Source organism: Struthio camelus, chromosome 1 (assembly GCF_040807025.1).
Source record: "Struthio camelus isolate bStrCam1 chromosome 1, bStrCam1.hap1, whole genome shotgun sequence".
Classification (NCBI taxonomy): Eukaryota; Metazoa; Chordata; class Aves; order Struthioniformes; family Struthionidae; genus Struthio; species Struthio camelus.
Window position 1 is genome coordinate 193,413,968 of NC_090942.1, and position 17,784 is coordinate 193,431,751.

The 17,784-nt window shown below is 40.1% G+C and overlaps 1 protein-coding gene across 6 annotated transcripts in view; it reads left to right on the top strand.

Annotated features, from left to right (window-relative positions):
* RNASEH2B (ribonuclease H2 subunit B) overlaps positions 1 to 17,784 on the top strand; it is a 48,058-nt gene that overhangs the window by 590 nt on the left and 29,684 nt on the right. For 4 of the 6 annotated variants that reach the window (XR_011138633.1, XM_068929896.1, XM_068929899.1 and 1 more), the window contains exons 2-3: positions 12,316 to 12,387; positions 15,370 to 15,477. The exons of 1 other annotated variant lie outside the window; for it this stretch is intronic. Coding sequence is in view for 4 of the 5 variants with exons in the window: in XM_068929896.1 (XP_068785997.1) it covers positions 12,316 to 12,387; positions 15,370 to 15,477 (180 nt within the window). In the remaining variant the exon portion in view is untranslated. Of the gene's footprint in view, positions 1 to 10,197; positions 10,415 to 12,315; positions 12,388 to 15,369; positions 15,478 to 17,784 lie in introns of those variants that run through there. One more of the 6 variants, XM_068929897.1, reaches the window with a different exon arrangement.

Here is a 17,784-nt window from a genome sequence, read left to right on the forward strand (position 1 = left end):
AGGAGAGCAGTCTTGTCACCAGGGCCCCGATGGAGCCTCGCCGTTGTATCCTTGCTGCTGCTGGCCCACCTCACCTCCGCCCTCTGCCCATTCCTGTGTTTTCCGAAGAAAATAGTTTCGTGCCCTAAGCATCAGCTTTCAGACAAGCTCCTTGGAAGCCATAAATCCTAATCTGGAGTGAGATCTGCTCAGCATTTTATACACTAAACAAGCAGAGCTCGACTTAGCAGCCCTGCGGACATGATGGACTCAAGGCCTTAAACGCTACATAGGCAGCATTTCTTTCACTTGGTGTTCAATAAATGTGAAGTTGCCTTTCCTCCTTTATGTTTATTTCTGCCCGGCGTCAGATTTTAAAATTTCAAATTCACTGATCACGAAGGGTTGTTCTGTTAAAGAGTATGCGCAGAACAGGGTGTTTTCAAGCTCCAAGACGCTAAGAGGAGAGAGACATGTCAAAGGTGGGGTTTTTTTAGTTTGGTTTCCTAAGGAAATGAGACTTACCCAGCTGCCATCTTGGTGGGTCAGCTTTGTACAGCGCTCTTTTCTTATCCTACTGACAACTTTTGAGCCTCTTTATTAATTTTAACGAAATATGATAAAGAGGATGTGCTCTTAGGGATATTTTAGAGTTTTGTGAAAATGGCAGTTATGAAGTTGGAGCAAATACCTTTTCTTCAGTGGTGCCATTTATAGTATTGCATGAGCTTAGTTCAGCAAGGGTTTAAAATGAGGCAGGAGCTCAGTCTTGAGACATGCATCCTTCATAACGCAGACTTCTTTAGTTACGTGAGCAGCAGAACCAATAGTTATGATTTGCTGATTTCTCTCTTCCTCTGGGTTTAACTTTTCTATTCCACCCTTTTGGTATCTGACATTCTTGATGCCTAAGAAAGGAATTTATAAGTGAGGAATTCATTTTTCTAATATTGACTCTCTGCTGTAAGATTTAAAGCTAAATATTGTATCAGATGACTGGCTATGCCAACAGATGTCCGTACTGTGCAAATATTTACAAATATGCTTAACTTACGCGCAAGTAGTCACTTCTGTGCAGTAAGTTAAATTCTTAAGTAAGTATTTGCAGGATTGGAGCCAGAGCTTGTAACTTTTGTAAAGCCAGACAGTTTGTATTAACAATTATGCCAGCACAGTTCTGAAAATTTTATATAGTACTCCAGACCTGTAAGAAAGTTTATTAAGCTTTAGTAGAACCTCAAAGCACACAGTGATTAAAAAACAGCCTCAGGCGGTAACTTCAGAGCTCAAATGCTGATGAAGCTTGCCTATCAAATGAATAGGACTGCTGAAATAGATTTAATGATTTTAGAATGATTTTAATGATTTTTCAGAAATATTTTTAAAGTTATGAATGATTTTAATGATTTTTCAGAAAGGAGATTTTTAAAGTTATATGTATCACTTTTCAAAGTTCTGCATTTCTGAACTGAATTTTCTGATGGATCTCAGAAGTTCCCTGTTGTTTAGCAGAATTTGTGACAGGAAGACCTGACTGCCTTTAGGAAATAAGATGGACAAAGTTGCTTTTTTTATTGTGTCTTTACATCTTTGCAAAATGCTTTTTTTGTTTGACAATGTTCATTTTTAATCATGCAGCATATTGTCGTAATATCTGCATGGTATTATGCTACACACGTGCTTAAGAATGACTTGTGTAAATAATTGCTTGCAAGGTGTGGTTCTGGTTGTGAGTTTAGTACCATGTGTTCGTAAGTCTACCAACATCTTTGCAGGTGTACGTAGCATGTTTATAACCCTGTATCTTTGGCTGTTATCCTGAACTTAGTGGGAAGGAGGAGAAAGCCATGTTTTAATGCTGTGCGGGAAGCTCCAGAGACCTAATTGATAGTTTTCTTGTAAGAAAAGAACTTTCTAAGGCCCCAGTTTCAAGTCCTTAGGTTAGCTTGTAACAACTCACCTGGGTAATCTGTCTCCCAGAACAGCTTATGAGGTTAATAATGTTGTATATCATCCTACACGGCCTAATAGCATCTCCGTTTGGATATGTCATTCATCTTGCTCTGCTTATGACGTCTTAAAAGTTCCTGTATGGCTGGAGATGCTGACTAGCGAAGACGCTAGAAATCTTAGTCTAAAGGAGAAGGAGGTCTGTCAGTATAAGGTCAAAGCAGTGAGAACTGAAACTTGCTTCCTTGAGTATCTGTATATCTCAGTCCCCTAAACCTTCAGAAGCACAACAACAGCTTCCTAGAACAAGGCGAGGATATGGCTGGAGTTTTGAACGGTGACTCCTGTTCTGCTCCCATAGTCATGCCACTGCACTGAGAACGGATCTCTGATTTTACGGAAGTCTCTGACCAGGGTTTTGCTGCTAATGTGGCACATATACTTTTTAAATCTAGTTAGGTAATGCTAATGTGGCACATATACTTTTTAAATCTAGTTAGGTATTTCTATGGAAGAGGAAGGTGAGGTCCTTTTTTCTTTTGGACTTCCACAGCTGGCAACATTGGATTGATATTTGCAATACAGCAGCTCAAAACCAGGCAGATTTCATTTTCTAATATTCCCTAGAAAGTAAGCAAGGTGTATTTATGCGCTTTAGGATGGAGATCTATAAAGTGGTTATTTATTTCCTTGTTTCACTACACATATATACAATATATCATACTGTGTAGACAGTAAATTGCTGGTGTGGTGGTTGGAGCGTGATTGTTGAGTGAAAAGGTAAATTTCAATTTTAATTCTGATTTTTTTTTGTTTTTATATTGCTTTCAGCGTTCTGGAATCAGCTCAGAAACATGGTCTTTGTTAGAGTCATGATTATAACAAGAGGAGTAATGCAGTTGGAGTGGCTGTTAGATATATGCTGTTCCAAGCTTCCTGAACAATTCTAGAAGGTCGGACTCCATCATTTTGTGCCACAAATGATTAACTGTATCATTATATTTCCAGTACTGTAAAACTTTGATCGCTGATGTTCAGCTCATGCCACACATTACAGGACAGAGCTGCAAAACACACAGCTCAGGGAGTATTTTGTGTGGACTAGAGAGGTGAGTGATGATGGGAAGGGGGAGCAAAAGTGCCTGAGCTGAGAGACAGAGCTGACGTCCGGTCAGCAGGCCAGTCACCCTGTGCTTCATCTCAGTCTGCCTTTGCCTACCTTAATTCCTTTCTATGGCAATGAAAGAACATCCTTTCCTGTTCTTATCTGTGTAGCAGCCTGAGGATAGTCTTTATTCTTACCAGCCCTCTGTTATGCCAAGACTCTCAGGCCTGCCTGGCATGGGGCAGTCACACAAGGCAAATAGGTGGGGGAAGGAAGAAGAGCCTCAGACACTTATATCTAGGCTGGCAGGTAAGCAACTTCAAAGTGATGTAGTAGATTTTATCCTTCAAAGTGGTTCCTTCCCTGGTGAGAGCTCTGGTGGTGGTGTTTCTACTGATACCGCTGCTAATACTGTTTTTTACCATGGAGGCAGGATGAATTGGTATGCCAATACAAGCATCTTTTGTTTTTATAACTGTAGTTGTTCCCATGTTAGGGATTGAAAGGCCAAGGGCAGGGCAAAGAGGGCAGCCTTCGCTTGAGAGTCAGGAGCAGAGTTAGAAAGTGTCAGTCTGACGGAGAGGGTGGAGCAAGGAGAAGGTGGTAGCCGTGATAATTACTCCTAAAAGACTGAGAGCCACCGGTGTACATTGCGCAGCCTTACGGACATTTAGAAGAAGATTGAGAAATGGAGGTCAGCAGTCAAGAGATATAAGGATGAACGGACAGGGAGAGAGTGGTGTGTGGTAGATGGAGTGCAGTGACGAGAGCAGAAAACTTGGGCCTCAGGGTGGGAGTAGAGCTGTGCATGTTGGGCCAGAATTAGAGTCCACTCTTTCAGCAGTTTCTGCAGTTGCAGATTAACTGTGCTATGGATATAGAGGCACCAGGTTTGGCCTAGAGCAGACTAAGCTTAGCACTAGCAGGGTTTATTAGTTCAAGTGCAGTGCCATGTTAACACATCTCTGCTGTTTCCAGGACCAGGTCTGCAGTGCAGCTGCTTTCAGACAGTGTCTGAGCTAATAAGTCCTGATGGACCCAAGCTGGCTCTGTGCACACCCACTTGGGTGTTTCTACACTGTGCTCCATGTTCCAGGGGATTTTATTAGCTTGGCTGGAAAAATGGATCTGAACTTGCTTTGTGCAGGCTAGTTGGCATCAACAGCTAAGAAGACCTCCCAAATCTAGAGCTTTGGGGGTTCATGGTACAGAGACATCAAAGTTCTAATGTTTTGAAGGACCCGCATGAACTTCACTAATGGGTGTCTTGAATTTCCAGATTGTGCTCTTCTGCATTTCTTATGGTAGTTAGATAACCAGAGTTGTTATATTATCCATGTATCTGAGACCTCTTCACCTTGGATAAGATAGAGCTTCTTGTTGTATTGGTCTAGCTACTGAATAGATACAAGGGGGAAAAAATGACTCTTGAGGATTAGAAGCTGGCCATCTCAGAGCTAGACAAGTGCTAATGCTACACGTTAGTACAAGACGTTCTGTCCATGTTTACTTAGTATTCATGTTGTTTTTTAAATCATACTACCTGGATCAATGACTTTTTTTAATGTGCATATGGATATTTCTACTTGTTTTGTGGAGCTGGGCCCGTGGAGCTACCATTTTCAAGCTTTTTTCTGACACCATAAGGACTAGAAATTTGTCTTTAGAAAAAGAAATGCTATTCAGATCCCACCTAGTTGTAGGGTTCTAAGAGTAATGACTCTAAAAAAAACCCTGAAATACTATGATGAAATCAGTGTGTGACATAGATCTGGTCTGGGTTTTGTATGACAAATACACCGCCTTCTGTAGCGGCTTCAAACTAGTCTTGCCAATAGCAACTGAAATCACACACTGGCTGCTTAACAGGACGTGTGTGAAGGGCAGTCTCTTTGCAATAAAGTTTTCAGGGATAGGTGTTGTGTCAGAACTGGAACTGTTTATATCCTTTGCAAGTTTTAGCAAAGAGGTCGGGGGTTGAAGACAGTTTTCTAAGTCTGTTCCATTCTGCACTTAAGGCTAAGACTGTTGTACTTAATTTGTTCCATGTTTGTCTGTGTTAGTAAAAGAAGCAGGGATTAGATGCAAGCTGAAGATTATTTTCAACCTTTAGTTTCCTAAACTAGACAGATGTAGATTTTTCAGCCTGCTATTTTCTTAAACTGTAAATTGATTAGCTTTATTATTATTTTATGGGAAATGCCGTATGAATAGCACTGGAAGGGTGGCAAGGCAGGGGGAATTTAACAATCCTATTATTTTTAGGAATTACTTATTTAAAAATAAAAAGAGCGGTTTCACATGAGACTTGTCAAGATTTTTAGGCAAATCTCATATATGCAAAAGTCAGATGGAAGCAGGAATAAATGAACGGTGTTGCCAAACCATAGGGCATCAGCATGCATTAAATTAATGCTCAGTGCCTTTAAATGAGACTAGGGAAGTTCTGTCTCCCTGCAACAGAGGAAGCATTTGACTTGGGAATTTTGGGTCATACTGAGAGAACATGTCATATGAAAAGACACTCTAGAATACATAGTACGTAAAATGTAGTTTTCTTCAAAATCTTAGGTCAACAGTTTTTATTTTTACTCTTTTCCATTCTTGCACTTTGCACTTAAAAACAATTTGACACATGCTTTTATTTAGTGTTTAAAAAAATTAGTTCAATTTACCTGCTACAGAATAGACCACACTGCTGGGCTGTTAGGAAGTTTGATTCGGAAGTTTTAATGAATATCAAAATTTAGCTGGGCACTTGAACCTTAATATTTCCGGAATAAATTATGTAAAGATCTTTGAAATAATGTTTACAAAAAAGAAATATAGATTTAACAGCTGACTTAAAACGTTACAAAGATTGTATGAATAGATGCGCGCACATATGTGCACCTTCTTAATAAAGTGACTGTGAATACACTTATTTTAGACATTAGCACTCTGTTGGTATATTTTACTTAACCTTCCCCTAAACTGGCATTTGTATCCCTGAACAAAGCCTTTTGCCTGCAGGTAATTTGCACCATTTCTTGTATGTCATCTCTTAAAAGGGCGTACTGAGCTCAGCTGCATATAAAGCAGATATAACTGGCAATCTAAGGAGCCAGAAGGAAGCGTAGCAAATAAAATAACTGAAAAGAGATGTTTTAATGTGTAACACCATCTCCTACTTCTGCTTTCTGCCATCTGGCTTGGAAGAGACCAGGTTATGCCAACTTAGGTCTCTCTGCACATGGGAATAGGGCTGATTCAGCCGGTAATACAGCTGCAGCAATGTTGACCCCATAAATACTGAGAAGGGGAGTCTGAAATATTTATGCTTCAAATGATAACCTGTTCTTGAACTTCTCAAGACTGACCTCCCCTTTAGTCAGTACAAACCCCTGCGTGACCTGCCTAGCATCTTGATTTCAATAATTGCTGAATTAATGCTGTGCATCTCTGCTAGTGAGTCCGTGAGCATATTTTTTGGCCTAAATGAACTGTGCTGGCTGTCAGGTGAAGCTGAAGGATGCTCTCAGACAGTAAGTCTTAATAGCCTCATTGTTTAGCTGTGTACAGGGGCAAAGAAACAGTTGGTAGCATTTCTGTGTGAAATTTTGTTCAAGATAGAGATCTTAGCGCCATTTTTGGATGGCAATGTGTTGTATGTTAAGATTTCCAGGTGAAGTGAGAGTTGAAAATTTAGGGGGTGTAAGTTACACCACATTAAACATTATTTGTTTTAGGGCATCAAATAATAAATCTGTGATTACTAAGCTGACTACAATTCTAGCTTTGACACAGGCATTGTAGAAGTCCTCTCTCACTGGTGAGGGGACTACGTATGGTACTATATATAGTACTCCCGGTACTATGTATGGTCAAGGAAAGCAGAAGGTGGTCAGATAACATCAGGCAATGGATCGTAACTGAGTAACGAATAAGAAGAGCGTTTCCAAAAATCAAGTGGGTGCAAGTGCATTTATATGTAAGCATCTGAAAAAAAAAACCAAAAAAACCCACTCTTTGCAGAGGTAATCAAGCTGTGTGCTATTCAGTATTCTGGGAGCATTGTGAACCAAGGAAGCAAAAGTATAGTCTTGTGTGCTGACTTGCTTTCCCACCTCCGTGAAGTCAGGTGAGACCTAGCTGTCTAATGAGCTTAAACTGATCAAAGACACCACTGTCACATGAAGAATAAGTTATTTTCCATGTCATCTGCCCCTGACATGGGTTATCTCCCTTTGTTCTGGTGATCATGTAATCATATGGTGAGTCAGAATAGCTTACCTTTATGGCTGAAAATTAATACTTCTCTTTCGTGGCTGGTTACTTCTTAGCAGGATCAGTGAACTGATCCAGTGAACTGATCCAGCTCACCATGTGTCCACAAGATTGCTAGCTTCGATTGAAAGAAAGCAGCAGAGGTGTGCAGTGAGGAGGGAGAAGAGGTGAGGACCTCAGGACTACCCTTTTTAATGGTGTGTGGTCTTAGGACAGTTGAAGTTGATTGTGAAACTGCATCCTAAATCTATGCATACTTGAATTTGTTCATTGTGCTAACACATAATTACCTTGTAACTTATAAAATTTGTCAGAAGTTTGGAGGATATAAAGTGCTAGCTTTATTAATTAATTTTCATTGGGCTTTTTTCAGGGCATGGAGCAGGATCGAGGACACCTTGCTCATATGCCGTTAGCACAGGCACAGAATTAAAACCATTTACTTAAGAGTTCACTGATTCTAAAAAGAACATAAATAAAGTGAAATTATTAGCACTAACATATCTGCAGCTTTAGACTACGTAGTTTAAAGTCTTCCATAAAATGCCCATTTAAATGAGCTCTATCATAACGTCTGCATCAGACTCACGTTTTGTGCACAGCTAGAAGTTCAGGAGGGAATGGAAAAGACTTGTGTAGGTGACGTATGGTTTAATATCTGTTTTTAAATGAAATCCTAACTTTATATTTCCAGACTTAAATGATTCTAGATTTTGCAGGGTGATGGTGGTGGGGAAATTTGTGCTCTCAAAGGGTTTTTTTCTTTTATGCAATTGACAGATATTTACAGCCTTTTTGCTTGCATGGCTGGCAGCTTTTTGCATGGGAATTCCATATAACTTGATATTGGTCTGTTATATATAGTATTCTATAAGCAGTTAAAAAAAAAAGGTGAATAGACTTTGCATCATCCATAACAGTTTTGTAGTTCTTGGTGGGAGTTTTATATTCTTTTCCAATTTATTCATGTAGCAGTACCAGCTAACACTTTTTTTTTTCAATAGCCAGATTCATTAATGCCTTATATCTAACCATTGTGGAAGAAATTATTGCCAGAAATCCTTTGACAGCTGGTTCGTTTTCACTTTGTTCTGTTTATATATTTTATGGAATTTGCCTGGTTATATGTCTGACCTCCATGAAATATGATAGGCTTTCCTCCTTTTTTGTAATGGAAAGCTTCTTTTAAGCTTTTATAGTCTCTCTAACTCAGCTTCAGGATTCTGAGGTTCCCTTTGTAGACTCTTAGAGCTAATGGATCTGTCGCCCACATTTTTAGATAGCCTTAGTGTAGTTTGATTAATGAAGAATAAATAGTAGACTATAACTTAAGCAAAGTATACATATATATCAGCCCACTGTTGGCACTTGTTTTAATTGTTCTGCATTGGGTTTACATCAGAACTCCCTCTTCAGGTGTAGCTATAGCAGTACTGTGGTCCAGATTCATTCTGCCTTGCTGAAGATGTCTGTAAGAGGGAGGCATAAACTTGCAGGGGGTGATTCAGGCTTTAGGTACATTCAGCTGCCTACTGAAAGTTTCTGTTTTCCCTGGCAATTTAAAGAGGGGCCTCTAACTGAGGTGCCTCTTTGGAACAGGATTAACTGAGCCTCTCTGTACCTTTACATCAGTTTTTTGTATCCTTCTAGTGAATGTTGTCCTAGGAAAAAAGCATGCTCTATTGGCCTATCTGTTAATAAGCTAACCTGTGCTGGCTGTGTGTTACCTGCAGTTTACAGCTGCAAGACAGTTGATAGAGGGTATAACATTTAATTAGAAAGATCTTATCCACTCTCACATGTTATTCCTTTGGATGAAGCAGGTTTACCAGGGCTGAGTTATGGTAACTGTGGTAGTGAGTGTAATGGCAATCATCTGATGTTTTCCTTTAGGATTTAACAGAAGAGCTCTTCCTGTAACGTCCCTTCGGTATGCTTATTTTCTGTAGGGTTGTTTCTTACCTGGTTGTGAATTTTAAAACTCAAAAAAAAAAAAAAGAAGTTGTTGTTTAACTCTAAATTGCTACAGTACTGCTTTTTAAGAAGTCTTTATTTATTTAGCTGTAAGATATCCTTGCCCAAATACAAGGGCTGATAAATGTAATGACATTGAAGAAATCCACTTACCTTTCCTGGCTGAAGGCCAGAATACACATAGGAAAGGGTTTGGGCACCTAAGTCCAAAAATCTCTTGTTCAGCGTTTTCCTAATTGTGCAGTACTTAAATTCAGCTATGTAGGGCCTTCTTCACCCATGAGGCCAAGCTGGTATTGCATCCAGTTTTCCAAGCAGACATTCTCCCTGTTGCCTCTTTTTATCTGCCAACTTGATTTCTAGAAGAGCCAATGTCTAATGAAAATATACCTCAGCTGCCCCTGGAAATGGAGTGGGAAAACTGAGATTACAAGAAACTTGGAGAAACTCCCTTTGTGTTTGCCCACTTCTTTCCTTCTTCATATGTGTGTGTGTGTGGTTGTGGTTGTGCCTGCCCGTTCTGCGTGAAGAATGTGGCATTTACATTGATTCCATGGGCAAGAGATGCTGGGGCTGATGGCTGCAACTCGGACTCTGTTCGTTACGGGCTGACTGGTAGGAGCTGCTTTTCTCTGTGCAGTGATGAACCAAGCTGAGCTGGGGGAAGGAGGAAAGAACTGACCGGGCAGAGCTGTGCTTTTCTTCATGTGGGGATCCAGGGCCCCTGGCTGAGCCACAGCAGCTGCAGGGACAGGCTCCGTGTACGGTGGGGGAATCCTTGTCAGGCTGGGGGGTACTGCACCTCAGGTAGCACAGGGCTGGGGGAGTGGGGTTGGGGGTGTTATCTGCTCTGGGAAGGCAGAGAATTGGCAAGGGCCGTTGTAGCCCTTCACTTTATGACATTGAATGTTCCTTACATGCAGGTATCATCCAGTCTGAGTGGGATTGGATACGTTCAGCATGTTAATACAAGACTAGGAACGGGACAGATCAACTAAACGAAGATGTGAACTTCATCAAAAACAGCTACATTAGGAAGGATTGTCTTCTTGATTGTTCATGTTATACAAGATGCAAGTTAGGGCTCAGCTGGACTCCTTCCCAGTGTTCATAAATCTATGCGTGAAAAAAGCAGAGCAAGTGAGCGCTAAAAGTTCCTTTGGGGTTTTCTTTTGTTTTGTTTTTTGTTTTAAAATTTAAATCTCACATTTAGTATGTATATTTTAACATGTTCATGTGAAACACATCAAAGTAAACACATGCAGTATGTTACTTTCACTGTCATTAATCACTGTAGTGATTTAAAAAGTACGCTGATGTTAAACTGTGGTCAAGAATTGAAACATACACAGCTTTAGAAATTTGAAGTTCTCATTTGCCAGGACAAATGTAGCTTGACAGCCATGTGTGTGTTTATGAATCAGCATATGAAGCAAGTCTGGTTAGAAAATATGGACATTTTTTCCATTTAAAAACCAACTTGCTTTGAAACGTTTTCAGGCACTTTTTCAAGCCACCTGTAGACTTGACTAAAAATTCGAGGAAGGAAAATGACTGTAAGTTCTCCAAAGCAGCTTTGAGAACTGTTATCCTCTGATACATTACCACAAAGCACATTTGCTTTTTAAGTCCAGCCTATGTCTTTATCCAGGCAATCTCTGTATGGCATGACTGCATAGCCAGGAGTGGATGTGAAAGATGAGGGTTATTTGGCCTTTTCTGCCACTGAAGTACAAGTGAACAGATTAAGAGAAGTCCACTTTTCCTTTTCTTCTGTTGGGAATGGGCTTTTAGACAGAGTGGACAGCTATTCTTGGTTGTATTTGAAGTTCCTACTTCCCTGTTGCGCATGGAAAAGAACTGTGCTATTCCCCCCATCTTACCAAACCTTCTAGGTGCCACGGGAAGGTAAAGGTAGATGTGGCACTTGTATGCCTTCCAACAGCTCCCCTCTGCTTTCCTCAGCAGCACCATAACCCGGATGTCAGCCTGGTCCCTGTCAGTCCTCTCTCTGGGGATTGAATGGATGGTGGTTATATATGTGAAATGCTGTAGTAATTTTCCTTGCTCTGATGAATGCCTTTATGAGAGGAATCAGGACAGAACTGGCAGTCTGCAGGCTAAGAAAGATGATGCTGTCATGTTGCTCTTCACTCAGATGTGAGAAGTTGTTTTCATAAATATAAGTTAGACTTTCCCTACAAAGAAAACTTGGATAGAATATAATTAACTGGGGACCCTTATAAAATCTTTTTCGGATTTGAATCAGCATTCTTAGGGGAGCTGTTTCCTTTAAATTTTTTTTTTTCTGATTTCACAGAGAAGTTGTACTTTTCTGGCTTTGCTTTCTGTTTGACTTTTTTACTTTAAGACACAGAAAAGGGAACTGTCAGGGGCCTAAGCCAGAGGTGCTGTACTCTCTCAGCTTCTTTTTCCTGTGGAGAGAATTAGATGCGGTCTTTATTTTTCAGGATTTTACATAACAGATAAACAAGTGTACATATTTTTCACAGAAATAACAGCCACACAGATAATTCCTGATCCATGCATTGCTACACAGACTGAGTCTTGAAAGGCAGGCTTTAAAGGACCACTGTTTCTTCCTGCAAATATTCTGCCTTCTGCACTCTAACTTCTTAATGCCATGCGCTATGCTTAGTCTAACTTACCACAGTGTTTTCATTGTCTTTCAGACTAATCAAGGCAACGCATCAGTTCATCTCACTTAACTGAGATGTCAAACTTAGGAGCTCTGTGGCCTAAGGCTCTTTCTGGGGGAGTGGTTTTCAAAATCTAAATCATCCCCAGGTGCATGTGTCTTTCCTGTGGCAAAGAGAGGATGCCAGGATGTCTGGAATCATAGTTTAGGTGCCTTGGTCAGGTTGGATGAATTTGGGCTGTTACATATAGCTTTTAGGCAGAAAATGCATGTACTTCCAAAAAGTGTCAAACCAGCTAATTCTCAATGTCTTGGAGAAGCATAGCAGAGCGTGAAATAATTCTCAATTTACAAGTTCATAACTTTTTCCTTCCCCCAACAGAGGCTGCTACTGACCTCCCTAAGACACCTGACGGTGAATCTTTGTTTACGAAACTACGCAATCCAAGCACAGGCAAGTTTTGGAATTGTGACATGAGCCTGTTAATGTTCTGGCTGATTCCCTCCATCACCAAATTATTCATATTTTGCAAGCTGAAGTAATGATGATAGTGTAAGTCCTGTGTGCCAAAGATATTGCTGGCGATGCCAGATAGTTAATGCTATGCAAACATTTAGGATTTCTTTTATAATTTTAATTGGTTGAATTGTTTATTCATCAGTACTATTGGCAGCACAAAAAAGAGGTATAATTTAAGTTCTACTTTTAAGTGCGTTAGTTTTGGGGAACTTTAAGTGTAGGGAGTTGAGCCTGGGTTTTTTTTTAATCCAAATTTAGGCTTCATAGCTATTCCGTTTATGCTATAAAATAAATAATCGGAGTTAGAAGAAGTGATTCAATTATACTTACCAAGCATTTGAGCCTTTTTTATTTTTAAATCTAATTTTGTTCTTTCCTTGGTCCAAATGGTGGTATCCCTTTTCATGTTAGTAGATGATGAGGCACTTTGAATTAAAAACACGTTGGAAAGACCAAGTAATGCTGGTAGTTTAATGATCCTCCCTCCATCCCACGAACAGTCACTTTCCTTAGTCAGATTACCCTTTTTTGTCAAGGATTTGTTACTACTACACGAGCAATGTAATAACTGCAATATGAAATACGGCAGCAGAAACTTGCAATAAATCTAGGTTAGGGTTAACTAACGTATTTTGTTTGAAAAACCTGATTCGTACTGTTATTTTCTCTTTTCATAAGCTCATTTGTTTTGTATAGAATTAAGCTATATGTTTTTGTTTTGAAATTCACTGTCCGTGTTCACTTATGTTTGTAACAGAAATCTTCAGGTACATTTTAATATTCCAGTATACTGATTGCTACTTGTTCTTGAAAGAGGAGACTAATTTAAAACAATAGATACAGAATGTGAAATCATTTATTCTCATCAAGGTTTCTGTTTTTTTGATTGTTCAGAATTTACAGGGAAAATATATAGCCACCTGCTTTATTATACTGGTTTTGTAGTTTATTATGTCTGAAAAAGCATAGATATTAATTTGTGTTTTGCTGTGGAAGAAGAGATCTATTCAGCTTGTAGAATCAGAGATCTTGGGAAAGCTTTCTGGGGAAAACCTAAAGTACAGTGATTTGACCGAAAGCCTGGGTGTGTTCCTTTAGAATTTACAGAAGCTTATTTATAGACCTGCATAAACCTTCAGTTATGTAGCCAATTATAAGTATAGGGTTTGGAAATGGAAGAACTGAGAACACCCTGTTAATGTCTTTTCCTTACATTTGGGTTTAATAGATGAGTTGTTGATGTCAGGTATTGTATAAATACCCAGTGAAGGAGTCGGCACACTATAGAGTTCTTGCTAACCACTTTATTAAATAAAAGTACTCATGGTCCTTTTTATAGACAGGTAAAAAGGACAAAGTCTCTATCCCTTACGGAGAGTGTAAACCAGGGTTTCAGCCTGCAATTCCGAAGTAACACAAGAAACATTTGTCAAAGTGCTGAACTAAAACACGGGGAAGACCTGTGTTACTTGATTTAAGCAACTAATTGAAGTCTTGAAGTTGGGAGCAAAGTAGGCTCTCTCTCCAGCCTCTGCAGTTTCTGTCTAGCGACACTGTTGGGAACCTGTACTGTCCTTTTAACATAAGCAAATAAATTAAGGAGCTAAAGTTAGACAGTAGGAATGCTCCCTTTCCAAACATTCCCCAGCTCTGCAATGCTTTTGGCTAGTGTGCTCACTGGTAGGAGTCTTAAATTGTTCAATGAGCACTTCTGTGAATAGTTTGATGTCTGGGGCTGATCAGACTATGGTGTAGACCCTTCACTGAGAAGCGCATGGTAATGCTTGAAACCCCTGCTTCCCCTTCCGTCTACTCTTTGCTCCTCCTCTCCTTCCCTCCCCAAAAGAAAAACGATGATCAGAGAATTGAAACTATATCCTTAGGTGAGGCTAAACATCTGGTCAGCCTTTTGGATAAAGGGAAAAAAAGCATCATCAGTCATTTCTGTGCAGAGATGTATCTGCCCAGTTTAGCTGGCCTCCCTGTGCCTCTGGGGATCTCTAGAGACTGAGAATAGCAGTGCTGACATCAGCTTGCAGGGGCCCGCACTGGGACTTTTTTGAGCCAGCCCATGATCTGCAAGTCAGTGCAGCTTTGCATTTTATGTATTGTGAGCAGGACTGCCATGTTGCAGTTGTTCTTGTCTTACCCCGTTTTCTTTGTTTTTCTCAAAGATGGATTGATAGCCCAAGGAAGACTATCAAGCCAACAGACTCAGCACACCAAATTTTAGTGGCCCCTTCTGTAGTTTTAGTGACTTCCTGTTTTAAATGTGGTAAAAGCCAATCCTGTTTGCAACTTCCCCATCATCCCTAGAACTAACGTGAAATGGCAGAGCTGTGCTATGTGGTGGTGTGAAACAAAGCTTTTCTTTTCTTTCCAAAATCTCAAGATACTTATGGACACTTTGAAGCAACTTCCTTCAACTTTCTTGTTCACCTTATTTGTCTCCCCAAACTGAGTCATCTGCAGTCTGTTTTAATGAACCTGCAAAAATTATTTCAAATTGTCACTTGAAGGTTTGAGAATTTTGTTCCCCTACTCCTGAGTCCGATATCTCGGAGACTGGCATGAAGAAGGGAGAAGAAGTTTTCTGGTTATCCACCTTCCTCCTTCAGTACAGACAAAAGCTAATTTCTTGTGTGATTTGGATTTGGATCAAAGGCTTTATGTTGTAAGATGAACTATTCACACATCTTATTTATTGATTCAAATTCAGTTTGGTTTATAGAGCTGGTAAACGAACATCTGTATATAATAGTTTTCTTTGTCAGAGCTTTCTTTGTAGTGAGTTTATGTGGAATGTGTGTGTGTCTGTGTGTGTCTGTGTGTGTAAGGCACATTCTTCAGATGTATTGGATATTCTTTTGATTTTTGTGAAAGCTTACAAATGCAAACCAGATTTCTTTTCAACAGGGGAAGCAACCCTTTACTTATTCAATAGTGGTGCACAGCAGCTGTTTGAAGTAAAAGTTTTTCAGGAGGAATATCATTCCTGGTTTATAGGTCAGACTGTTCAACAAGGTGAGTAATATAACGTATCCTTCCCCCAACTGTAACTAGTGTTCGTACTCAGACCTTCTCTCTCTCTTATAATAAATTTACAGGTGTTTCTCCTAGTTGTTGAGGCATGCTGCATCACGTCCCCACCTTCTGACACGCTTGTTTACCATCTGGACTTAACCAGGGCTCGGGGCTTTGTGGTCTCCTTTTAAAAGGCTGCCTTTGGCAGCCTCAATTAGACAGATGTTCATTTGTCTTTTGAAGGAGAGTCATTCAATTGTATTTAAACTGAAATGCCATAAAGTACTTAGCTTGCCTTGTCAATCAAACCAGCAAATCCTCCGTATGAGTAAAATATATTTTATTCTAGGGGAGAGCGAAGGGGCTGGATGGCCTGAGCTACCTAAGCAGAGCAGTGTGTTAGAGCTCCAAGCATTGCGATGCATGGTACTACTTTTACTTACTGCTCTAACTCTAATCTCCTGTGTGAGTGCTGGGATCTCAAGATAGGGCTACTGTCTGAAAGCGCCATTTCAGAGTTTTGTTACCTGAAGTGAGCTCATCTATCGAGTCCCAGCCATTTCCTGATCCTAGCTTGACTTTCTGAGTATGAGACAAGATACTTATGTAGCTGCTTGTAACAACTGTAACAATCCAAACAACTGTAACAGTCTGTTATCAATAAGGATGTCACTGGAGTAGCGTTTCTCCCTGAGACTGTCCATGGACCAAGTAATAGGTATTATTAATTCAGGAGATAACACTACACTTATTTTGTCCTTTCTTTAACTAGAAAAAGACCATTTATAATAATAAATAAATAAAAGCAACCCCACCAGAGGTACGCTTCCTTTAATGGTAATATCCCAAAGCGTGCGTTAACTTTTAAACATCCTTTGCAGGTGCGTATAGCAATGCAAGTGGTATGTCTGTGAGCTTTGCCTTGCTCCATCTGGAGGCGAGCCAAGAAACTGGGTCTGCTCCCTGCTCCCAATTATGTCCACGTTGTATTCCCCACCTCCCTTTCTAACCTCTATTTTGGTCTTGGGAAATAGTCGCCTTAAGGAGTCCTCACCTAAGTTTTCTTTAAGAGATACAGGGGAAAAATTGTTCCTGAATGTTAGGGCTGCTGCATCTCTGAAATGCTCAGGGGAAAAATAAAACACAAAAGCTATGTGTTTGCAGTTAAAGCAAATTATCTAGTTACCTGCAAGGAAGAGCAGAGGGCTTTATAAACCTGCAGTGTGTCTGTGCACTGAAGGTACAGTGGAAAGCACGTACATGGGAGCTTTGGGAAAGTGGCAGGGTTTTTTTTTTGATTCCTTCCAGTTTTGTTATCAAATCTCTCAGGTTTGTGAGTAAGAAGTCCAGGTGCTTTCTTTGCTAACGGCTGTGTAGCTGAGATAGAGAACTCTCTTTGCCTGGTCCTTGTCCAGGGAATGTATCCTCTTGCAGCTAGCGACTTTGCATGTGGCAGTACCAGTTCACCAACTCACTTAGCTGGAGAAAAATTCCCCACCTTGAATGCCCTCGACTCCTCTTGTTTCTGCTTGCATGTGCTGATCTGTATCAGTTTGTCATAAATGCGAAGTGCCTTATATTTTTCTGTTTCACCCAGCTCATATTGAGTACTAGACCCACTTTTGGAGGCTTAAGTTTTTACTACAGAATTGCAAAATGGGGATGGCAGAGCGCAGTCTAAGAGTCCACTCCACTCCAGCCTTCTTTACTAGGTGTCATTTAGGATCTTTGAGGCTTATCCTGACATAGAAGGACTCCTTGATGTTCTCTCTGGAGAGAAGAAATGAAATTAGCTCGGAATAAATGTGAACTGGATCTCCAAGCTAATCTGGCTGTACAGATTTATTGCAGAGACCTCATGCAGTGCATCATGTTAGTAAAATGGGTGTTAGACTGGGTATCAGCTTTGCCCAAACCACCTTCTTCCCACCGCATTTTTGTGTTTCAGGGTCATCACAGTAGGATTCCTTTTCTTTAAGTATCTTAATCATGTGGACTAAAAATACTCTGTCTCTATTTGCTTTTGGTTTGCTAATTAATGTCAAATTGTCGTCAATTATTGGGTCTCATTAGTGCGCTTTCTTCATGTTGCAGTTTCCAATTATCTGCATTCATATGAAAAGCCTGACTAAGCCACTGTCCTGCAGTGAGCTCCATGTGGGCAGAGGTGTTTGTTTTAATGGAAGACCGAGGCCTGCCTTTGTCTGCAGTTTTGAACACACTGAGCTGTATTTTCTGGTCCATTAAAGTTTATTTTGTTCTATAAGAAACTGCATGGACATTCTCCCCTTGCAGATGGTAACTCTT